The following is a 26,244-nucleotide window of genomic DNA, read 5'->3' on the forward strand; positions in this document are numbered from 1 at the left end:
CGTTTGAAACGTCATTCTAAGTGATTTTAGGTTTTTTTGGGTTATCCTTGGTTCTTCGTGATGTTTCCTAGTCTCCTGATGTCGGTTTGTTTGTGTTCCGTTTTGATCTCATTCAAAATTTACTGTACTAATATGTCTTCTTTCTGTCTTTCCTGAGTCTTTTTTATGGTGTCCCCAGGTACGTTGAACATAACAAGATTTACTGTCCTCCTCTGTCTGTCCTCTCTTTCTTTTCTTTGATCTTTGTTTCTGGTGTCTATCAAAGTGATAACCTCTTCTGTGCAGCTAGTCTCCTTTATTTTTCTTGGTTTTGCTCCAATATAATCTGTAATAAATTTCCTTCTTGGATGTTTGCTACATTGGTGTCCACCTCCATTACATTTGCTTGGAGATTTTCCACCTCTTGTTCAATCTTCCACAAGCTTCCCAAGAATTTGACAGCCGCTTTGTTGCAGGGTTTTGAACAATAGTAGTGGGTGACTCCACGCTTGACTTCATCTTTCTTGAGAATCTGGTTTGTAGTCTCGTCTAATTTTCATGAGAGATAATGTTTTCGTTTACAGTACATGCATGTAGTCGACTAATGATTTCGCAACGGGGTTAAGGTGTCCCGAGTAACATAACAAGTAATAACAGCATGTTCAAATTAAAGTAAAATTATTCCAACTGTCGCATAATTTTACTAAAAATCGCTTGTCAATACATAAACAAATATCATATCACGTGGGGAAAATCCCTCGCTGAACTATTCCGTCATCATACAAGGGATGTTGGGCTATTTTTATCCGCTAGACATTCAGTTGTTTATCACTTTGGCACAGGTGAAAGATGCACTAAAATCATTTGGGGTTTGGGCTTACTATATCGACATTGATATGATAAATTTAAAGTGATCCAAACCGGTACAATATACACTCATATTTTATAGCAATTTCCATAATCTCGATTCAAATGTTGGACATTCCCCATATTCACTGCCAAATCTTATTTAAACGAGGCAAAACACCTACCTTCCGTATCAAAATCCCAAATCTGCAACTAGTTACCTTTTGGAATATGCCTTGATCGAAATAAAATATCGTCATCTTTCACCTTGCCAACTCGATATGTACACACGATTGGCTTCCTTTATTCTAAATTACTGTGCACATCGAGCCATTTCAAGGTCACTATGTTATTTAGCGAGCAAAGCTCGCGTCGCGAAGAGATTGGTTGGTTTTATATTGTTTAACGTCCAACTCGAGAATTTTTCACCGATATTGCCGGTGAAGGGCTGCAAAATATAGGCGCTTACATGTACGGCCTTCGAGCAGGGAGGGATCTTTATCGTACCTGCTGTAACTTTTTGCGGTCTCATCCGAAGGACCACCCCATTTAGTACTCTCTTACGACAAACAAGGAGAACTGAGAACCTAATTTAACCCGGACCCCAAGAGGACGTCGCGAGGCGAAGCTCTATAGTCTAGTCTAGTCTGGCACATGTCTGACCCAATTTCCGCTACGCTACATTACGTAGCGTAGCGGAAATTGGGTCAGGCATGCGCCAGACTGGTAAATAGCGAGAAAATATTATGACATTTCCCCCGCAATACAACTAGAGACCTGTACGTCGTGACGTACTTTAACCCCATTGTGTTATGTTAAACATTAAATTTAATGCCCCTTCCACTGCTCAAAGTAGTTCTCTCTATCGCTGATCCCCCCAACAGCCTGCAGGCCATTCAGGCTTTAAAGCAATACAAGCTGTAACTGTATGGAGCGCCAAATTATTTAAAGATATCATCAATTCCTTTGATGCGCGCAATAATTTGATTAAAGATCTCTTCAAATAATTAATATCTTCAATTCTGAATTATTGCGCGCATTAATTGAATTGATGATAGCATTAATTCTTCAGCTGAATTGATGCTCTCTTTAATTGAATTAATGATCTCTTCAAATAAATTAATGATATCAACAATTGAATTGATGCGCGCTACAATTCAATTGAAGAGAGCATTAATTGATATAATGCGCGCATTAAATCAATTGATGAGAGCAATAATTGAATTGATGCGCGCATTAATTCAATTATAGCTCTCTTCAGGGATTTGCCCAACATATGCCACCATTTCTCTTTAATTGAATTGTTGCTCTCTTTAAGCCATTTTTAAATTATGAACTTCGATCCCGACTTTAATTCATTTGAAGAGAGCAATAATTCTTTTAGAGAGAGCAACTATATAATTAAAGATATCTTCAATTCAACATATCCACAATTGAATTAATGATCTCTTTAATTGAATTGTTGCTCTCTTTTAGCCATTTTTAAATTATGAACTTTGTTCCCGACTATTAAAAGGGCTATTTTTAAACCCGACATTATATTGTATCGTATCATCAAAACACCATATCGTATATCGCTGGACAGACGTATACTGGTACATTTCGATATATTGATTCACCCCTACTGTCATGCATAAATCTTATTAAATCATTAACTTTGCGAAATCGTTTGGTTATTTTTTAATCAAATTTAGTTAAAATTGCATATATAGCTTGATATAAAACGCACGGTTTCTATTACTACGGTAATATCCAAAGAATACGGCATATATAGCAACGAACCATGCAGGATACAGAACAATTGCATTAGCCTGAATAGGTCACCTGAGTGGCTCATCTGAAAAAATTGTGGCTTCTGGTTGAGGAAAATGGTGGCTGTAGGAGGAAATTAAGAAAGCAAATTTGCCATGTATCTCGTGACCACCGAATACGTATCATGCATATGTTGGGCAAATCCCTGCATTATATAGAGCAATAATAATTCTTTACTGTCTCATCAGTATGCAAGTTAACTTGCATAAACACTGCAGAGACTCTACATTGGTCATGTTTTCACAAGAATAAGAATTCGGTGCAATTCATAACAAACAAGATGGTCAGGATGACAAGTTGAAATGGAGTTCAATATTGCTACAGCCAAATTTTGAGACAGCCATTAACAATAGCCTTTTCCCCCTGCCTTTCCCTAGAAGTCTTTTTCTGGAAGCAATAGCCCTGGCTCCATAATATTGAAAATAACTCTCTCAGTGTATTATATGACTTTCCAGGGGACAACCCCGACAACCCTATTACACCTTGAAATCCAACCTTTAGTTGAGAATCCTAACATGTGATACCAACATCTTTATTCATATACAGAAGCAGTACTAAAACAAAACTTTCACTACATAAAATACATTCAAATTAAATAATATGAAAAAAATAGATCTTCTACTTTATACCTGCATGAATATCATTTAAGTACATTTCTAACAAAACAACCTATAAAATTGATTTCTAAAAACAATAATTTATTACCTATCATACAATAAAATAATACCAGTAACAAATTTAAAAACCTCCTCATTTGACATCAGACAACTTATTTATTCTCCAATACATTAGACAGTGTATCTGTGTGACTGAGAACTTTTCCAAAATACATGGGACTAAGTACTGTATATCCTGGCTATAAAAAGAAAACATCCTCTGAAAAGAAATTCTGTGAACTCAGTTTCTAAATCATAGTTAAGTGATAGTTGTATACATTATGAGGTACATGAATTAAACATTTTTATTTAAAAACAAATATACAATGTGTAGCAACTGTAACAAGTCCTTCATGATATTTTGAAGGATGAAATGCAGAATGAAAATCAAACTTTAAATGTGTGTATGACAAAGCAAAACACTTTTCATAATTACAATGCTGGAACTATTCAATTGTTTCACAGACAAGAAAACATTTCCTTTACATGAACGTATAAATGCAAGTCATTAGTTATTAAAGGAATCATATTCAGGGTTTTCATATAAAGCACCACATATTGCATGTTTTCTGTAGAGTGTCCATTGAAGGAACCACATTTGGATTGGTTACTGTAAAAGAGTGTCCAAGGAAGGGGCCACATTTGGTATAATTACTGTAGAAGAAGGTTTACTGATGGGGCCATATTTGATATAGTTAACGTAGTGCTCTCTTTCGAGACACCTACATGTGTTCACTGGAGTCCGAGTCCGAATTTTCACCCATTTCCAGCAGGCTTACATGGTCGGGCATGTTCGGCTTCTTCCTTCCACTGAGGCGTGAAATTATACTACCCTGTTTACTTCCTTCACGACTTGAGGGTAGGCTCTCTACGCCTCGGTGAACAGAGATGTTGTCTAGCTCCTGGTCTGCGGCAAACTTAGCATAGTATTTCTGGGTCAGCATTTTGTCTTTGTTGGGTTTCTTGAAACTGAAAATAATAATCAGCATAAAAATTCTATTTCCCTAAAACCTGCAACCATTAAAGCTTTAAACAAAACAACATCAACAAAAAACCTGCCTATAGGCAAACTACAAAGTTTGAATAAAATATGTTAGTGCTCCAAAGTGTGGACACTTTCAACAGTGGTAGAGTTGACCATGACCTTGATGAATGGCCTTCATCAGTCAAAAAGCTTTGACCTTTCATTTCTACAAGTATGAAATCTCTACTTCATGATTATAGTTAATGTTGCTGACAGAAAAAGAGGCAAATAGACAGAAACGTAGACCAAAAACAATATGCACTCCGACATCGAGGGCACAACACTATGATATCAATGCTGTAATCTTTTGCACTCTGACATCGAGGGCACAACACTATGATATCAATGCTGTAATCTTTTGCACTCTGACATCGAGGGCATAACACTATGATATCAATGCTGTAATCTTTTGCACTCTGACATCGAGGGCACAACACTATGATATCAATGCTGTAATCTTTTTCACTTACGTCTTCAAAAGCAAGGAGGACAGGACAACAGAAACAGAGGACATTGCCATAGCTGCTGAGGCCATCCAAGGCTTGAGGGACAAACCAAATGGCACGAAGATTCCTTTAAAAAGAAAGGTACGTACAAGTAGCAAAATTTTCACTCCAATTCCAAGTTAATGCTTTATATCCTGCCAAAAAACAAAAAGTCAGAAGGATACTATTATTTAATGACACTCACCAGCAGCAATAGGGATGCCAATCAAGTTGTAAATGGAAGCAGCAAAGAAGTTGATCCGAATTCTGCGAACTGTCTTCTTCGAAAGTTGAATGGCTGCTGCCACATCCAGTAGATCGTTCTGTAAATGGAATATATACTGTGAATTGGCACACATACTGAATTTCCATCTGTAGTTTACAAAATTACATCTTTTCACTGATAATCAATTACTACTGGTCCAAGGAACACCTGTCACTTGCAGAGAAGATATAAAGTGTGCCAGACAGACAGAGAGACAGACATTGACCCTTGCATGCTACTTTGCTTGACAAGCAACACAAAAAAGAGAAGTTAATAAGCAATGCCTACTTTGATCAGAACAACATCAGCAGCCTCCACAGCTACATCTGTCCCTGTTCCTATGGCAATACCAACATCTGCTTGTGCCAGAGCTGGGGAGTCATTCACACCATCTCCCACCATGGCAACCTTAATACCCTGCTTCTGCAGCTGTTTGATCTTCTTCACCTTGTGAGATGGCAATACTTCAGCAAACACCTTCTGTATTCCAATCTACAGAAATAAAACAAAAACACATTATAAGCACCTCTTGCTGTAAAGGTTTCCACTGCTCTAGCATTTGAAGAAACACTGAATGAAATAAATTGGCAGTAGCACATGACACAGCAGTGAGAGAATAGCACTGTTCTATAAATAGTTACTGTGACCATGTCAGTTGAAGTCTCAATTCTGCATCTAAGCATACAAATACAATTTCGTATAAATCAGTAGCAAGTGAATTGCTATGAAATCCAATGATGATTGTACAGGTACATGAATAATCAGATAGAACTACATCATCATTCATACTTGTAAATTTGATAAAGGTGAGTATTCATAATACAGAAAATAAGAGAGATATCAAGATGTTTTCTCTATAAACTTGGATTATTCTGAGTTTTATATATCAAGTAGGATTCTGAAACAAGAAGGCTTTTAATAACCTGTTTGGCGATGGCCCTGGCGGTCTTCTGATTGTCCCCAGTCAGTAAAACAACCTGTAAACCCATGTCCTTCAGAGTGCTGATGGCCAGATGGGCCTCGGACTTCACAGTGTCGGCCACAGCCAACATAGACACAATCACATCTGAAACAATAATCACAACAAATGGATCTTCTTACCTATGAGTAATACATATAACATCTACCCAACATGACCGAACAGGGAGGGAATGCATGCACCTTAGATTAAACCTCATACTCTCAGGGGGTGTAATTATTCTTCTATTTAAACAGGTTACCAAGGTAATTACAAAGAAGCAGGTATGGTAGCTTCAGTATCCTTTGTAAATGTTCAGAATTTGTTGAACTTACCATCTATGGCACACAAGATTGCTGTTTGACCCTGGTGTTCATGTTCTGTCATTGTCTCGTCCATTTTGTCTGTCACAATCAATCCATTCCTCGTCATCCATTCACGATTTCCTATCAGAACCTTGTAAGGCCTGGAGGCCACAGCACCTAATGAACTGCTCTCTGAAAATATGGTTATAATTGATGTCAGTTTGGCAAATTGACATTACTTTTTAATCTGATCTGAGGGACTGTCATTCAGAGATGAACAGATTAGTTTCTTAATTGATTTCTGGATTATCACCGTGTACTTACGAGATGACAAAACCTTTGAGATGTAAAAGTTAGCAATCAATAATTATATTCATTCAATATACTTTAATAATGAATTTTATGAAACCAGCAGTATAAAACTTTTAATTACGAAGAAAAATCTGAAATGCAAAGAACAAGGTATGGTTTTGGCCAAATCTGCCCTGTCAAGAAAATTCACCAAAACACTAAATTTGATATTTGAGAATGTGCCAGATTTAAAATAAAAAATGGCCATTATTATTTTCTATTCTGTGGTGTTTAGGTGTAACATAACAATAAATCATACAAATAAAATCCTTCTAACTGCAGTTTTAAGATTTCGAAAATTATTTCCAAACCGTACCTTGTTTTTTTTTTTTTTTGTGATAGTGTTTCATTTATAAAATTATTAAGTCCATATCCTACCTTCAATAGTTGCACTGATTTCCTCACCATCAAAGAGAACATTATCAGTTTTTACACGGGTGCTACCCATCAGGTTTTTTCTGTTGTTAATCCCCTCCAGATCTATATCATTCAACAGACCATCAATCTGGGACACTGTACACTTCAGACCACATCCAGGCACTGCTTGGTAGTCCTGAGTCTTACCCAAGGCCTCAGTCTTCAAAGTCTGAAAAATGTATAGTTCTTAGTTTAGGTTTCAACAAAAAGACTTGGATATTGTAAGTTCACTAGGTTATTGTAAAGGTACATTGGAATTGCCAAGGACAGAGTTCTGCAGAACAAGTTTACCAAAACAAACATTTAAATTCCTTTCTTGCAAAGCATCAACATTTTAGCAGTTTTCTTTTTAGAATATCAATATCAGCTTCTCGTACCTGCTTGGCATACTTGACAACAGCTGAGGCCAAAGGATGCTCACTGCTTGTCTCAGCAGTTCCTGCTATGGCAATCAACTTGACAAAGGAACAAACTGAATTTTCTACAAACATTGCTACCCTAGCGACTCGAGGAACTCCATGAGTGACTGTTCCAGTCTTGTCAAACACAATACACTTCAGCTGTATAAAGAAAGAACATCCATACAAAACAGTTATTCTATCAAAAAAATATAGTCTACTTCACAAAAAGTAAACTCCATCTCAAAATTTCTTGACAAGATCTGCTCTTAATCACCTTGTGAGAGCACTCTAGAGGTTCTCCACCCTTGATCAGTATCCCGTTTGAAGCACCAACACCTGTCCCCACCATAACAGCTGTGGGTGTGGCTAAACCTAAGGCACAGGGGCAGGCAATACTCAGTACTGTGATAGCATACTGAAATGCCTTCTGAAATATCACCTCTTCCTTCGAAACTATGCCATCATCCTGTAAGAAAATACAAGCTCACATAAGACTGCACACACTTTTAACTGGAAATGTAGATTTGGAATGTAAGTTGCAGAAGTATGAGATTTAGGAAAGATACAAACCACAAAATCATCATCCACTTTAGAGACATCCACATATCCCACAATGGTCCAAGCAATGACCGTTAGAGAGGACAAAATGACCACGCCAGGTACAAAATATCCAGCAATCTTGTCAGCCAGCTGCTGTATAGGGGCCTAGAGAGTAAAAACATTTTTAAATATATATATATATATATATATATGAATGCATGTCTTCATAAAATAAACAGAGTCAAAGGGAAAGGCAACTCTAGACATTACTGAAAGTGTGATGTTAAAGTTGTCTACCTTAGAAGTCTGTGCTTCCTCTACCAGTTTAACAATTTGTGACAATGTAGTGTCAGCTCCAACATGGGTGGCTTCTATCAGGATCATTCCATTCTGGTTGATGGAGCCACCAATTACAGTAGCACCTGTACATAAAACATTGAAATGACAATCAAAAAGCAAATGTGTTTAAATCAGGAGTATTTCGGGATTGTATGATAGGACAATTTTCCACAGGTACTGACCTGGCTTTTTAGAGACCGGCATGGATTCTCCGGTGATTAGTGACTCATCGCAGGTTGAGTTTCCTTCAATTATTTTGGCATCCACTGGGATCTTTTCCCCCGGAACCACCTGTATCAAATACAAGTATTAATAATACAGTCAAACATATGACCACAAATCAAATATTCACAATGGCTTGGCTAGCTAGAGATTTTACTTCTAACATAGCCATTTTTAAACAAGAGATATTCATCCATTATATTCTGCATGTTCATTTATATCCATCTGTTGAGAAATGTAGATTTTACCTTAAGTATGTCCCCTCTCTGCACTAAATCCGTACTTATTGTTTCTTCTTTCAGAATATTGAATTCCTTATCAATTTCCACCAACACCGCCTCTGAGGCCTGCAGAGACATTAGTTTGGCCAAAGCTTCAGAAGTTTTACCCTACAAAAATACAACACAACTCAATAAAAAATATCACATAAATTTTAAAGATCATGACTGAAAATTGTATATTCTATATTCTAATATGGCTTTACTAAACCAAGAAGAGCTGAGAGACTATTAAGAAGTTTGGACTACTTTCTAAAGTAATAAAAATTTAATGGAATACAACAATACTGCTGTTTAAATTGACATCAGCTCACCTTAGCTACATGTTCCAGCCATCTTCCAAGGGAGATGAACACCATTAACATGGGGGTTGTCTCAAAAAATGTTACAGGGCTTATTTTCTCCTGCATCACCATGGCGACAATGACCACAATACAGGAATAAACATAAGATATTGTAGTTGCCAAGACAACTAACACATCCATGTTTGCTGCTCCATGTCGAACTGCTTTAAAAGCTTGTATGTAGAAATACCTTCCTCCAATAAACTAAAAACAAACCATAATTTCGCTCATTTTATTCATTTGCATGATGAAACATTATAATGCATGTATTCTGTTTTATAGAAAATCTTGTAGGTATGACGGTCATTTACAATAAAATCATACGCATCTTGTGAGATGAAATGATTTTTCAACAGAAATTGCCTTTATTGTACACTGAACCTATGAGCCGCAAGGCTCCTTTGGTCAATAAACAATAAATAGAAATTACAGAGAGAAACACTCACCTGGACTGGTGTGGCCAGAATAAACATGATCAAATTCTCCAGAGAGAGACCTGGATAAACCATAATCTGGTAGTGATCACTTGAGGACACATGAGGTTTGTAAGTAGTTGTGACATTCTCTGAGCTAGAATTGGTGAAAGACGAGTGTTCGTCTGCAGGTGGTTTTGCAAACATGAAGTACATCATGACTGCCACAGAGGGGAGTCCAAAGATGAGGGACCACAAAAATGAGGTTCTCCATCTGTAAGCAATATTGTAATGTAACACAAAGTCTGGCTGTAGTCAACATGTCAAATCAATTTTTAGGTTGTGTGGGTCACAAGCACACTGTTTACATGAAAGGACAAATCACATTTCACCATTTTTTTTCATTATTCACAATACAAATCAAGAAACATAGCCATTACCGTTTGATGTCATCTCTGTGGTCATATCGTGCAGCGTCTTTATCACTGTCTGCATATAATTCTGCTTCATATCCCAGGGACTGAAAAGTAAAGTAAATTAAAATCGTATTCCTTCTACGGCATTCTTACTCTTCAGTGTAAAAATAAAACCCACCAAATTCAAATATCAAATAAATTATCAATGTCCATACTACTCAATATAAACTAATGATAACATATAAGTCTTTTGATTATAATATCAGTTTCTAATGCCTCACCTTAATGGCCTCGATAATTGCCCTTGGACCAGTGACCTCTGGGTTATAGGTAAACTTGCCCTTACAGGTGGACAGAGCCACTGAAGCTGATAGCACACCAGGCTTCTTCAGAATCGACGACTCAATCATGTGAACACAAGACGAGCATGTCATTCCTGTTATCTATTAATGATTATAAACACAATTAATCAATATATGTACACACACAAAAATCACTCTGAATTTCAATAGCATGTACAGTAAAACATGCTTAAAGTGAAGTGCTTGGGACTGACAATAAATATCATACATTATATCCAACAAGCTCATAATATGTTCTATAACTACAGGGAATGAAAATCACTTTGCTGTAAGTGTGAATTCATTAAAAGCTTGTTTATTGTAACCATGTTTTACTGTAGTTACTAGAAAAACACTGTTCACCTACCAGAAGTTCTACAACTCCTTGACCAAACCCTTCATTCTCTAGGACAGTGGCCTCAAACCCAAGATTGGATATTTTTGTTGCAATTTGGGAGGGCAACAGGTAGGCAGGGTCATATTTTACCTCCGCCTTTTGGGCCATCAGTGCCACCAAACAACTGTGTATACCTAAGAAACACACAAAATATATATCATATAGTGCCAGATAAAAGAGGAAACTTCACTTGGGTTATGAATATAAAGATGTTATGCAGAGACACAGACTATAAAAAAATGTGATATACAGGAGTAAATGTTATATGTACATTCCCTCCTTCCATAGGTGTAATAAAACTACATCTAGAGTGTCATACGCAACGTCCCCTCAGAGGACCCCCATTAAAAGGTCACACATGGGAGAGAATCTGAAACACAGTCCCTTGTAAAATTGATTCGTTGTATTCCCACTTCTATAATATATGTGCAACACTTTCTTATACCATTATAGATTTCATTATCATAAACTAGTTATTTTATCTATTGTTTTGATCATTCATCATCATGGTAAATGCATAGAGCTGACACAAGAGATTTTAAATCTGATTGCCATGATTGAGGAGGGGGGGTCCATTATGCTGAACCTATCAGTACCTTAAATTATGTGTATCTAAATGTCATAAAACATTCACACCTTGCAGACACTAAGCTATTCACTATATGTAAACCAAATCTGATAAGCACAGCAACATCACCTAATGCAGTACATGAAGAAAAAATTGCAATAATTGTAATATATATCTTTCCTCCATGTAAATGAGTCAAAGCTAACTACATGAAACTTTCTTGGGGACCATTTGAAAGTTTATAAAAACATTCAAATTTCAAGACATCTAAGCAAGCAATCACTTAACATAGTCACATGACATGGAAATATCATTGAGACAAGTACTCATTGAATTCAAGGAACTGTTAAAACAGTCTAGACATTACTGTAGATTCCTTACTTTAATTAACATGATAAAATAACTAGCTGATGTCAAATCACCATAACATGATAAAATGACCAGCGGATGTCAAATCACCATAACATGATAAAATGACCAGCGGATATCAAATCACCATAACATGATAAAATGACCAGCGGATATCAAATCGCCATAACATGATAAAATGACCAACATAACATGAAGAGAAGACTGTTTTTACATGTATTTCTGCAATCTAAAAATAAAAGTGAATAATCTTTTTCAAATGGTTCTTTTCACTAAATTGTGCAATGATAAATTTCTCATGTATATTTAGAAATCTACAGTGGTGTAATTTTTTGAACCAATTTTTTTTTTAATTGAATGAAGAACTTTTGCCAAATCTCTGATAATTTGTAATTGAAGTGCACTGCATGCTCACCCTCTACTTTCAAGAGGTTCTTCTCAATGGTAGCCACACAAGAAGCACATGTCATGCCTGTGACTCGCAGGAAGCACTTCTCCAGATCATCATCCACATCATTGCCTACTTTCCTGAACGAGACCGAGCCTTTATCCATGTCGACCTTCACATTCTCCTGATGAGGGGTCTTCTGCTTGGTGGGGCCATTCTTAGTAGGTTGGACAACTTTCACATCTATTTGATCTGAAATAATGAAAACTCCCACCATGAACTTCAAGTGCATTACCATTTTACAATAAACATATAAGAAAATTGAAATTGCAAGCTGATGAACTATTTTGCACAAAATCAAACTGGGAAGTCTGGATACCTGTTGGTAAAGATGCAGGAAAACCCATATCATCAATAGCATCTTTCAGAGTAGTTGGAGTAGCTCTATTTGGGTAATACTCAATAGAAGCATTTTGGTCTCCCAAAGACACTTTGATTGACCTCACTGCAGGATTCTTAGAGATGTGGTCTTCGATGGTCTTCACACAAGAGTGGCAGGTCATGCCCTGAACTCCTATCACCATGGTAACAAAGTCAGGCTCTGTATCGGAGTCTTTAACAGTGGCTTCAAATCCCATATCATCAATCATGCCAGCTATAGCGTTAGGATCAATTATCATGGGGTTATATGTAACAGTGGCCATTTCTTCCTCCAGGGACACAGATATAGACTTTATTCCAGTTTTGGGTGAGATGTTGGTCTCAATATTTTTTACACATGAATGACAGGTCATTCCAATGACAGAAATCTGGCAAACTTTTTCACCACAGATTGATCGTGTGGAGGACTGTCGTGAAGCAAGACGATCAAACTCGCTTTCAACTGAAGACTCCTTTGCCAGGCTGGCCTCAAATCCCATATCCTCTATCTGCTCCCTCAGTGTACCTGGATTTGTGAGGGTGGGATCATACACTACATGTGCCTCTTTATCATTAAGTGAGACCTTTATTTCTCTCACTCCTGGCTTGGTAATCATGGCCGACTCTATTGTGTGCACACAAGACTGGCATGTCATCCCCTCCACTCCAATCCTTGTTGTGAGACCTTTGTCCCTGGTGATGGAGTGAACTGAGGCCTCAAACCCCATATCATCAATGGATTCCGCTATTTTCATAGCTGATATTTTACCCGGGTTGAACTGGACATAGGCCTGATTTTTCTCCAGTGATACAGTTATCCCCAATACGCCATTGATCTCTGAAATTTTGGATTCTATGGATTTGACACATGACTGACAGGTCATGCCACCTACATCGATGATAGCATCCTGGCAGTTGTCCCCCCTGACTGGGTGCACTAACTTGACCTTGGAAGGATAGCCCAGATCCGAGATTTTTTCAGCTAGTATGGGAGGGGAGGTCTCTGTGGGACTATATGTAATTTTTGCTTCTTTCTCCTCAAGAAATATCTACAAATATAAGTAAAATGTGTCTGAACATAATTCATCTAACAATTCAATCTCACAGCAGTGTCCACTGTAGATTCCTTATTTTACGTGCTCAATATGGCATGACTCGTATATACATCAAATTGCTTGAACAAGAATCTGCATGTCATCTGTTAATCAAGAGTTCTTTCATGTATTTTAGCCACAGAAAATTAAAATTGAGTAATTTTATGTAACAAAATTATCTTCCAAAATTATGTGATAATAAATTCCTAGCGTATACATAGGAATCTACAGTTTATCTTTATACAGACATATTTTGAAACACATTTTGAGGGACAGTTTATGATTATTGAATTTTTTGTTAATATCGAAGACATCTAGCTATCTCATTTTCAAAATGAATGAACTACAGCAGTTCGCATGGTATTGAATTGTTTCACACAGAATTTGTTGAGAACTAAAAGTATTTAGCTATCTGGTTTTCTGTGTAAAACAGAGCTGTTACTGCATCTTAAATGATCAGTTTAAACAAATGAAATCTTGTTCAACTGTAATCAAGAAAAGGTTCTCTTTACTTTTAAACCTGTCTATCTATCTAAGATGACTGCACTTTCCCATCTAACTGTATATTTGACTGAACACTTCATGACAACTTTACGGCAAATCATAAAGCATTGAATTTTTGTTAACACTATTGTTTCAATTATGAAATGGAATTAAATGATTAGAAGTTACTTTTAATATGATCATCCTATCAATGCACAAGAATTGAATTTCCATCCAAATTTTCATTTGATTAAGTACTCCGAAAAATATTAAAATCATTTCTTAAATCAAAACATTATATAATATAGTCTAAGAATTTAAGAAAGAGAAAATTGTTAGTGAATTCATTACCATATTAGATATTGATTTATACAAAGATAATTTATGTCATTAGCATTTTAATCTCATCTGACTTTGTAATTAGGCCTACACTCTTGTTGTTTTGTGAGATTTCAAATGATGTGCCCATTACTACCTTGGCATAAATTTGCCGTACATGGAATTCAGCACGTAACACCTCTCTGTCTAAATTAGATGCAATTCAGCACAGATGAGATTTGTTTTAACATTTCTTTCAACTACATGTACTTCTTTCTTGTACGTAGTTATCTGCTGGTGGATTTTATTTCATAGTATGTAAAATCTCATAGTACTGTAAAAGTGTTTATTTACACTGGGGGTTAAGTACGCGTTTTACCACTTCCAACATTTACACTGGGGGTTAAGTACGCGTTTTTACCACTTCCAACATTTACACTGGGGGTTAAGTACGCATTTTACCACTTCCAACATTTACACTGGGGGTTAAGTATATGCATTTTACCACTTCCAACATTACATGTGGAGAAAGAATACACTACAGTAACTGAATATAACATATACTATATAAAATATTTATAACTATACAAGTGGTGGAAATTTATGTGCTTATCATGTGAACGCATAATTAGTGTATATTTCCCCCACGCATAAATAACCTCTATTACAGTATGTAAAATCTAACAAATCTCTCAATTGATGTAAGGGTTTTCTTTCAGTACCCCCTGCTGCATTAGTTGGTTGGACATCCATGAATCCACTTATTCTTGATTTAAATTATATCTTTGAGCATGCCAAGTGTTAGTCAAGGTCTCAACATAATTAATCAGCCCAAGGCCTGGCAAAACACCACAAATTCATTAATGAACAGGACATAACTAACTTGATAAATAATTATTAAACTGTTGTTAAACAATATTGTTGGTTTTAGTAACAGTTCATTAAGACAAACAAATACCAGTATGTTGATATTGTAAAGTTTTTGTCATGTAACTTCTATGTACTCATAATGCTGACACACAATCAAGTCAATGACAAATAAATTGATGTAATATATCATGATCATCTATAAAAATTACATTAAGAGGGATATTTGTGAACATGTATATTTCTATATTTTGCACCTGTCCCCTATGGGAGGATGTTCACTTTCTGTTATTGAATTTTTGTCATCACCGGCTGCCCACAGATACATTCACTGACATTCACTCTCATTCACACACCACTAAAGCTGTCCTATAAAACATTCATAGAAACACCGGATCCTGCATGAATATGTTTAAGTCATTCACCACCATGTTGCATTAAACCTACAATTTAGTATATAGAATTCTTATTAGTCTATTTCATACAGACTTTCATCACTAGTTGTAAAAATCAAAATATAACATTCAGTATTAAAGTTATACAGAATGGATGTTGATAGTAGTTCCTGTTTTTATGGAGTCTGAGAATCTTGAATTTTGCAAACATTATAATGTACCTAATAAATGAAAGGCCACACTGATTAAGGACAACACTTGTCAAAATTTTTCAAACGGAAGTATGCTAATGATGCAAAAATAAAATCAGAAACACATTCTATTTCCTTATAAAGACATAACACTGGGATCTGTCGATGTGTTGGAGTCCACAGGGCTATCAATATTTTTCTCATGATTTTACACTCAAACTGCAAATTTTTCTAAATGTTGAAGCAAAATTCTTAGTTTAAAATTTCGAACACTAGAAATTTATTGCACATATCCTATATTTTGCATTCATGATAATCTTAATCAATGTGGTATATACCTCCTTAAATGACCCACACCAGATGTCAGTGACACAGCATCAATGGGTTAGAAAGAAACCAAACAGTAGTACAAGTGTAGTACAATGTCAGGTCTATTCTCAAGTTAACAAGCCAAGTCAGTTTCCAGTCTTGTGACCATTCATCTGAGGAAGTTCATCATCATTACTCACAGGATTAACAAGTTCTTATCTGTGTTCAGTATATACTAGACAGTTATGTTCATTTTACTGAAATAAATGCACTTTTGTGAGATCATTCAATGTATTTGCTCATGAACAGAGAAAGTAAATGAAAGTGAAGAATTTAAAATTCAAAACTATTTCTAATTCCCCTTTGCATTGCCGATATAATATATTAAGCAATATTGTGACATGCCAAAAAGAACCTCGATTATAACCTGAATATTTTTTTTGGCAGTGTTTCAGAGAATCATGTGATCAGACAAAGTTGATAATAAGCTTTTAAATTATCACTGGTAAATAAAAAGTGGTAGCATTAAACTACATCAATGTAAAATCTTTTGAAAGAATCTTCATACTGAAAATTATTACAGAAACTGAGCAGAAATAAAATCATAATATAACCATTACTAAATTTAATATGCAAGGCCAGAAATATCAACTATTAATTGTGTTTATGCTTAAGTTAGAAGTTGGATTAGGTTGGAATGAGATCAATTATATTTTTGTCTCAAACTTTTATTTTAAGAGTACAGAAAGAAGCATTCAATTACAATCTTAACAAATTGAATATGAGGGGCTCATATTTCACTATTAATACAACTTTTAAATATGTTTTGATATAAATAACCTTCAAAGTAACTATATACAAATGTTAACTCCAAAAAAAAGATTCTCCTAACAATGTTTAAAACATTTCTAGGGTAAGGAGTATAATTTAGGGGCATGCAGTTAGGTTAGTGGAAACACAGCAATTTTCATTTCAGGCCTAACAAACAAAACTTTTGAAAATATGTCATTCCTGTGAGGGAGAAAAAGATAAAAGGAAAGGATGAGAGTGGAGAAGGAGGGAGAGAAGGAAGGAGGGACTATATAAGGGTGGAAGGAGGGAGAAGGGGACCATCCCATCCACCACACCCTCAATTTCTACCAACAATTATGATGGATCAATGATTTCTAACTCCACAGTCATACACAATTAGTGTGTATGTAGCCCAGAAGTTATGAGTCATACACAGTCAAAAGTAGAATCTTCTAGTACAAAATATAATACATTAAAGTTATTTATATCAACAAACTATTTCACTTCCATGTGTATACGAGTGACCTCAGATTTTGTTACATATTGTATTTCACCAGAATATTGTCTGTTACAGTGTACAAATAGACATAAAACTGTCATTGACAAAAACATTAACATATACTCCATGTTATGTTCACATTTATGTCACCCCTGTGACACCGGACATCATGGGATTTTAGGTTTCGTCACGTCACCAACTGCCTATTTCATTTTTCATTTTCAGACTGACAATAAATATGGACACAATATGGAATATTAAAACAAAATACAGTTATCAATTTAAAATCATATCAATCATATCACCAGGTGAACAAAATTCTACTATTCACAGATGATATCAATATGGTTACCAGCTATTCATAATACTTTGGTTGAATCTGTGTAAATGTCATCAACATTTAGAGAAATTGTTATTACAAAAATCAATATCAATAAATTCTTACTGGCAATTTCATGTATTTTCCTTGGTTAGCCATGTTGAACTATTAGTCTGTCTCGGCTGTAAGTGTTTATCTATATGACAGAGAGATCTGCTGACAAAAACACTTAACCTCAGTTTCAGCCAATGAATCACGGGGATTGTTAATAAAACTTTCCTCAAAAGTTATTGATGGATGAAACCACGTGTTCAACACACCAAACTTTGAATTTCCGATTATAAATCACATCACTTCTAACTGTCCCTCTCTAAACAATCTCCTTGTTCATTGTCCACAAGGATGTTCTATATATTGTACATGCAGTTATCAGCTAATATTCCCAGCTACAGGATCGCTGAACTGATCTTGATAATGAAAACTGCCAGAGAAATTGACATACATGCATAAAATGCCGAAGGATCAGGTAAGAATTAAGTATTCAATACACACTGCCAGGCTTCCAATTAGAAAACACATGTTCCATCAAAAGGTAACTATTTATAGCCCTGAGGGCAAAGTATCGTCTCTACAAACAAATGTTCGGACTAGAAAACATTCCGCTTTCACTACCTGTACAAACTTCTACATGGATTGTTTTGGAGGGACATTATCTTGTACCCTGAACTTAACATACTGATACATATAACCTCTATCTTGACTCCCTAAAAGCAGGTCAGCAAGTGAAGATAACCATAAAACACAGAAGAGTTACTGAGGAGCAGAGGATTTCTCCCCTCAGTCTCGATCTCCAGGATGTTCCACAGTGCAAGGGGAGGTAAACAGCCAGTTAGACAGCTCATGATGCAGGTCCACCTCCAAGTTGGCTAATCATTTGACAGTATTCAAAAGATCTGGGTTCATTTCAAAGAGAGTTAATCCAGGTAAAAACAGAAAAAAATTCATATATTTCTTGTTTGTTTATTTTTATATTTTCACCTGAATCCAAATCCATAAGATTTAATTTAAATTTAGCATTTCTGTACCTATAGCTCATACACATTATGAGCTCATGCTTATTGAATAACAATCTCATATTTGTTTACTTTGATATTTACTGACCTACTTTGATGAATTCAGAGAATATACATTACATTGTGCTTTAATTTTCCAAGAAAGACAGGTAAATCATTCAGTCATGTACTGAACAAATTTAAATGCTGTTTTGTCATAAGTGCCTGTTCAGTGAATTGTATATATTATTTAATATCTTCAAAATCACATTTTCAAAAACACATTTTTATCTTTCACATTTTGGCACGGCACACTAAGGTGTGCCCTATCTCAACATTTCATTATACAAGTGCACACGACACACAACTTTGATATACATCCTGTTCAAAACTTGATGTAGGCAACACCAACTCAATCATATGCGTCATTCATTTCTATTCAATCCTACGCCACAGATTATGCAATACATGTGGTTCAAGGAGAGACATTGTGTATCTCACATGACAGAGTAAACCTCATCATATTTTGCATGTATTAAGAAATCTACATTTAAATATGTGAAGTGTGGTTTTGTTCTCGATGGAAATATACCTGAACATCAAGGATTCCTGGCTCCTGGGTCATTTGATTTTGTATTTTTTTGACACACGATTTACAGGTCATGCCTTCAATATGAAGTTCTGTTACTTTCTCCATTTTGTCTTTTTCTTCTACATAAAGAAAGATAAAAACTAGTCATTTTTAATCTGCATCATAAAACAATAAAACATGTATAGTTATGCCCCACTTGTACAATTAAGTTAAGAGAATATTTTCACATAACATTAATTACATCATCCCATTTCTGTTAAATCCAAGTTCATAATACAAATATGTACATATATCTTTAACTAAAACCACAAACATAAGAAATACAGGTGACTCTCGATGACTCAAACTTCGATCTCTCGAAGTTCTTGATTACTTGAAGTGAAATCATGGTCTCGATTTTTCTCTCTATAAAACTAAGCAAATTTACTCTCGATCTCTCGAACATTCGATCTCTCAATGAAAGTTCTCGATCTTTCCAAGTGAAATTTGGGTCCCATACAACATACATGTATTTCATTGTTTTTAACTCTCCATCTCTCCAAGTGGTGGCAGCATATACACATCATCACTCAAGCATGGAATTATTTGGACTTAATAATGAGACATTACATTTGTAATTATAAGAATATAATCTAGAGACATGCCAAGGAAACATTGTTATTTATTGGTCCAGGAATGTGTGCTTTGTGTACAACGACTGGAATTTGAGATGATATTATTAAGTAGGTATTGACGGCAAAACTTTGTTATGTACGAGAAATTTGTCTTGTAAATATGTACATGTACATCTATCTTAACATTAAAAAAGAATAAATACATACCTAAACTTTAAAAAATCTATCTATGAAAGATCAAGTCCAGTGCTGTTGAAATCAGGTCAATTATTACCTACTACTATAAAGGACATGTCAAAACAATGCCAGGATGTTGATGTACTCCAGTTATTATAAATTCGAGAGAGGTTTTTCTAAGTTGCTAGAACTTGTAACCAATCCCTTTGTATATTCATATACAATAAAATATGTTCAAATCAAATATAAAATCTGAACCATAATGGCCATCCTTTAATTTCCGGATTTGACTCGACCTTCGATTTCTCAATCTCGTAATTTTATCAAGGTCCCTTGAACTTCGAGATATCGAGAGTCACCTGTACTGTAACTGCATTCCCATGATTCCTTGTTCTGCATAGGGTTTATACGTATATCATGCACTTTGTAACCTATATCATGCACTCTGTATATAGTGATCAGTAAAACAGTGTTACTGTCTGATTTTTTAAATGATCATGAAGCTAGCTAGATGATGCTACAGTTTTGATAAATAATATATGTATCCCCAATATTACAATGGAAACAGAAAAGTTACATAATATACTTCTACTATCATCAGTTAAAGAGATATCTATGGATTTCAAATAAAACCTGTTCTACTGACTTGTCAATGCTTAAAAATTAATATCAAAAAACAAATAAATTCATAGACACATGTGAACATTTCATCAATATTTTTTCTACACAGGATATTATTTTCATGACCATATATGATTTTCGCTTCCTGGACAAAATTAAGTGTACGTATAATTCACTCCAATCACCAGCGTATCTTTTCCCTATTAAACTTTTTCTCTTCCCCTTTATCCCCCTCTCTGTTTTGTTTACTTTGTATGTGAAGTAATCTTCAATCTATGTTTACTCAAACTCTTTACACTATTTCTTGTTGATGTTTTTCATTCCATGACATTACGTAATTTTTCTCTCGTGATGAAGGATCACCCTCACCTTCAGGAGGTGGTTTTCATAAACTCCGCCTGCTGTCTAATCGCTATTATGACTTACACAACAAATATTGTTTAAATCAATTCTGCAGCTAAAATTAATTTCTTCTATTCACAATCACATCAATTCAATTACTATATGGGTAGTGCTTAATTTTATTCTCATTTGTAATGTTGTCCTAAAAAACAGGAAGTTCTTTTTTTAGACATAACTTGATATTACTGTCATGCATCAATTTGGAAAATGCTATCACTTTAACACTTCTCGCTAGCAACAATTCCAACTGTTAATTAACACTCAATTATCAACAGCAAAATTACTACCAATACAGAGTCCCTTCCTTTTATGATATTGTGTGAATTTAAGTACACTTAAACCTATATACATCTGTAATATGAAAATACAGCTCAGTGTGGAACTCTCCTGGGTATACGCTAAGGATGAAACTCGACACCGAGTCTTTGAACTACATTAACTATGATTATGATGATGTTAACTTGTTAGTACCAAGTTCCCCATTCACTACTTCATTCTTCAAATTTCCAGCACTCTTAACAATGGCTCTACATTTTTGTTTTCTCAATTTAAGAGAAGAAAACATGGTGAGAACAGCTAAGGAAAAAAAACACCTCCATTAACCTTTTAAAATTGCTGACATTTTATACACTTGTTGCTTACATGTACACATGTTTATATTTAGTTTCTTTTTACATTTATACAAAATCAAGTACATATATATATGACACTTTAACAATATACAAATACCATATTAAAAAAAAAAAAAAAAAAAAAAAAAAAATATGACAGCTTGACCATCAAAAGCCCATAAGCAGATGAAAGAAATCAACGACAGAAATTTCATGTGTGCCACCTCAATGTCACAAAATTACAACACTTACCCGACATTGTGATGGGATCCTGGTAACTTGTAAAGTAAGAATATCAATTTTATTAAAGATACTACATCTGTAAACCTGAACACTCCTTTTTTGTGATAAGCAGAGAAAGGTTGACTATTAAACTATTCTGAAAAGTAAATAAACATGTCTATACCCTCACATCCTGTTTCGATTACTATTGGCATACCTTTTTTTTTCTAGTTAAATCTACAGCACATCATGATCCAACTACCACAGCACGTTCTGGATGGTTAGGTTTTACAGAGTGTTCATATACCAGTTAAGGTATTTAAACTATTCAATTTCCTACATGTTGTTATTTGTTTACTTAAAACTATTTTAAACTAGTTTGCTGATAAAAAAAAAAAAAAAGGCTGTTGGTTTGCATGTTTTCTATCTTTTAATCTAGGATTACATAATTATTTATGCGCAGATAATTTTCAATATATTTAAATGTCACTAGAAGCTATACACCCTGTGACAATCTTCCAAAACTAAAAAAAGATTTTGTTTCTCATTACAGATGTCACGTTGAGGAGGAATTGTACCAAATACCATTACCTAAAAAGTCCTACGCTTCATAGATAGAGCTATTATACTAAATGTCGCAAAATACATAAAAAAAAAGGTACAATAACTCTCATTTAAGGCCATACACGACATTTCTGACTTTTTTAAAAAAAAAACAAAACTCATTTCCTCATCTTGATATGAAGAGTTGTATGATTTTTCTGAGATAGATTTAGATTTTCTATATTGTAGTATTGTTACCATACTACATATATTGGCTGATTAACTCGTGGTTAGATCACCTAATATTAAATAAGTAATGTAGAGGTCCAAGGTTCAATACCCAATTGATCCAAGGATTTCTCTCCCCTTCTTTGCTAAACTTGTATTATTTACATGTACACACACACACTTCACAGTTTTACTTGCAACAACTGGCAACTATAAAATATCCTAACTCTAAAATACTCCAGTGTTTTTGTAGAAACAATATAGGATGCAAGTGAAATGTACATGTACTTGAAATGTCACATTTCAGAAATATAAAGTATGACCTTAATCTGACTTTTACTTGCTGACTTGGTTGTATGCGTACATAGGCAATTAGATAATTTGGGTTTGAATTTATCATTAAAGAGTACCCATGCAAGCAGTATAATTGTCTGTATATGTACATAGGTAATGGGACCTATTTTTAATGAAAAATTCCACTTTCTGTGCATTTGTGTTTTAAACATGAAAGATAAAGCAATATACACGTACATACTAAGGCTTCTTCCAGGGTCTGTAGAAACAAAATTTTCAAATGCATCATTGTTGATGTAAGAGTTACTGTTCTTTGCAAGATATTTTTTTTTTTCAACTTTAATGTCATTGATTATTCTGATAAGTAATCACTATATGTAAATATGTGTATTGTTTTTGTCATGCAACATGCTTATTCAATTGATACCAAAATATAACCATGCCATCTATTAATCAATAGTCTGTATGTACATCTTCTCTTTCAGAGAATATTGCTATATTACAGACACATATAATATATTCTTTAAGTTTATTTTTTACCACAACTGTCTTGATGTAACATAACAGTGTATGTAGGGAAATAGTCCCTTTATTGTGATTTCTAAACATAATCCTGCATGTGTGTATGGAAAAAATCTTTGTCTCATTATGTTTTTTTCAGTTATTTAAATACAGCTTCAGATGGTACATGGTTATTCAACCCCGGCTTAATGTAGCCTATCAGAATACATCCTTCTAGTTAAATAAAAAATATATGAATTATATTACTGAAATGAAAATTTATCTAAACATACTATCAAAGTGAATTTAGCAATAAATAATGATCATTGTACAAGGTACATGTAATAGTATTCAGACATTTGGTACTAATAGTAATGTAACAGTACTGTTGTTAAAATTTTCCAAATTGATACTAGGAGAAATACTGTAATGTAAACCAGATTATTCATATAATTTCATATTATATAGCATCCTTGTTATACAGTGCATTTTCAATCAGTATTGTTATGAGCCAATTCCAGACCAATGTCAATATAGAAATCCTTAACATGTGTGTATATGGTATCATGTAGTTATAATGTTTAATTGTTTAAATTGTATATGCCCCCTGAGGGCCTGGCTGGTGAATAAATATTATATTGTATAATTGTTATTTTATAGATGGTGATTTCTTCATAAACGTTACAAAAGAAATAAAACATTTACTTTGTGCATACCGACATGAAACATGGTTTCAAGGGGAAAACTGACAAAAAGAATGTATGAAATTTCTACGTACTTACTCAGCAACTTAACAACGACGAACGAGTAAATAAGAGATTTAAGTGGTTTTCACCATGTAGTTAACGAACAAAATGGAAAATACATATATACATATATATCAGTCTAGCTAAGAACACCTTTATAAATACATACCCACTACGCCTGTGTTTAAAATGGTTATTTTCTTCCGAATCTTCCCATATTTTTTTCAATTTTCTGACAACAAATTAATACGAACTTCCTGTGTTGACAAAGTAACGTCAAGGAGTATCTTGAACCCGACCAAAAATAAGAAAACGTCAGAAACTCGGTAAACTTGTAGTTTACGAGGCGTAAACCAGAGATAACGTCGATATTCTATATTTAGCTATATCATACACGTTAATCTATGTTTTATAAGACCAATCTAATCTTAACAATAAGACTTACACCTTAAATTTGCTAGGTTCCATCGTACTCGACGTTTTAAATATCAATGATAAAAAAATTTATCTTCCTTTAAACAAAATATTCACGTGAATAATTTTAAATTTGTGATTTCAAAGTTACTAAAAGTTCTTTGGAATTTTCGAGAATCAACAATCCTTACGATAAATTAAAGACAAGGCTTTCTGGCATCACAGACAACAGTATGTTGTTGTTTTTTCAATGAAAATGTAACACGAAAATATTCATACCTTTTAATTAGTTATTCATTTGTTAGATACCACTCTGATTCTATTGCACGCATACTCAGAAGTTGATATCTAAAAGATGCTGGAGTTTCTCATTGACAATATCTACGTGGTTTTTGGTGATCAAGTCTTCCAACAGTCTGTTGGTATCCCCATAGGCACGAATTGTGCTCCTTTATTATCCGGCCTGTTGAAATTTATTCAAAAGCTTGTACGTAAGAAGAAAAAAAATCTTTTGCTGTATCCTTTAACTTAACATTGAGATATAGTGACGACGGTTTATCCTATTCACAATGTTCATTTTCATTCATATGTTGATTCGATCTATCCCAGTGAACTCGCAATTAAAGACACCACAGAGTCTTCCATATCTGCTCCATATTTGGATATTTTATTGAACATAGATGTTAAAGGCAAACTTATAACTAAGCTTTATGACAAACGGGATTACTTTGAAGAACAGCTTCTCCATAATTATGTAGCAATATTTCATTATCACATGCAAATCTCCAGATTCAATACACCAGTTTCTAGATGAGAGCTCTTCTGTGAAGGAGGTGCATTTAATCGCACATTGAATACCTAAGTGGGACAGAGTGGACCACAGTCAGTGAAGAAGATTATAAAATGTATTAAAAGCGGTGTCTATTTATGTATAGAAAATACACATTACTAACGAAAGAGATATTTTACTAAAGTGGAAATACAAAAACAATGTAATTCCTGGATATTATACCTACGAGCAACGAAATAATATGAAATAATAAGAATCCCATGTATTTAATTACTCCCTGGGTACTTATCAGTTACTTAGTTTATGTATCAGTCCAATTCGGATGATGAAACTGAGTATGAGAAACTTATTGAGCAGATTCACTTATGCAGTGATAAAAACTTGTCCCACTCCCGCATGTAAAGAACTTGTTTCGTGCCTTATCATGTACGAGAGTTCTCCAAAGGGAAATAACTCGGACGTATCTCGAAACCGGCGTATACGCCAGAGCATATCCAATTTTTATATCAAGGTACCGTAAGTTGCTGACAAATACTAGTAAGTTGATGTTAAAGGGTTTCAACAGTCTCGTTTAATTAAAGTCGGCACTTCACAAATTTTATAGTCGTTTTAGTGATCTTATTTGCAATTACAGCC

The 26,244-nt window shown here is 34.6% G+C and overlaps 1 protein-coding gene and 1 long non-coding RNA gene across 12 annotated transcripts; one reads left to right on the top strand and one right to left on the bottom strand.

Moving 5' to 3' along the window:
• Window positions 1-3,153: 3,153 nt before the first annotated feature.
• Window positions 3,154-24,677, bottom strand: LOC125678271 (copper-transporting ATPase 1-like). 4 transcript variants are annotated; one of them, XM_056155779.1, is made up of 23 exons: window positions 24,574-24,677; window positions 22,123-22,148; window positions 19,446-19,564; window positions 12,494-13,583; window positions 12,142-12,366; window positions 10,760-10,923; window positions 10,333-10,494; window positions 10,076-10,155; window positions 9,669-9,909; window positions 9,193-9,426; window positions 8,849-8,989; window positions 8,561-8,669; window positions 8,337-8,461; window positions 8,070-8,204; window positions 7,774-7,965; window positions 7,476-7,658; window positions 7,060-7,267; window positions 6,361-6,522; window positions 5,991-6,133; window positions 5,356-5,559; window positions 5,008-5,125; window positions 4,788-4,890; window positions 3,154-4,262 (listed from the first exon to the last, which is right to left on the bottom strand). In XM_056155779.1, exons 2-23 carry the CDS (start codon window positions 22,127-22,129, stop codon window positions 4,016-4,018), a joined length of 4,392 nt encoding a protein of 1,463 aa, XP_056011754.1. In that variant the 5' UTR covers window positions 22,130-22,148; window positions 24,574-24,677; the 3' UTR covers window positions 3,154-4,015. The 4 variants fall into 4 exon arrangements, with proteins under 4 accessions (XP_056011754.1, XP_056011753.1, XP_048772545.2 ...); XM_056155778.1 differs by lacking the exon at window positions 24,574-24,677 and adding an exon at window positions 22,310-22,367; XM_048916588.2 differs by lacking the exons at window positions 19,446-19,564; window positions 22,123-22,148; window positions 24,574-24,677 and adding an exon at window positions 17,928-18,157.
• Window positions 18,111-24,301, top strand: LOC125678272 (uncharacterized). 8 transcript variants are annotated; one of them, XR_007371461.2, is made up of 5 exons: window positions 18,118-18,327; window positions 18,573-18,784; window positions 20,967-22,156; window positions 22,324-22,407; window positions 22,646-24,301. It is a non-coding gene; the product is annotated as an uncharacterized LOC125678272 (long non-coding RNA). The 8 variants fall into 8 exon arrangements; XR_007371462.2 differs by having other exon boundaries at window positions 18,197-18,327; window positions 18,576-18,784; XR_008800343.1 differs by having other exon boundaries at window positions 18,111-18,327; window positions 18,576-18,784; window positions 20,967-22,407.
• Window positions 24,678-26,244: the final 1,567 nt, after the last annotated feature.

Source organism: Ostrea edulis, chromosome 2 (assembly GCF_947568905.1).
Source record: "Ostrea edulis chromosome 2, xbOstEdul1.1, whole genome shotgun sequence".
Classification (NCBI taxonomy): Eukaryota; Metazoa; Mollusca; class Bivalvia; order Ostreida; family Ostreidae; genus Ostrea; species Ostrea edulis.

Bases quoted from the DNA above. Each gene is read 5' to 3' on its own strand.
- LOC125678271 (XM_056155779.1), bottom strand. The intron at 7,659-7,773 runs GTGATTAAGAGC...TTCTTTATACAG, and splicing joins CTCTAGAGTGCTCTCACAAG to CTGAAGTGTATTGTGTTTGA. The intron at 5,126-5,355 runs GTAGGCATTGCT...TTCCATTTACAG, and splicing joins CTGATGTTGTTCTGATCAAA to AACGATCTACTGGATGTGGC.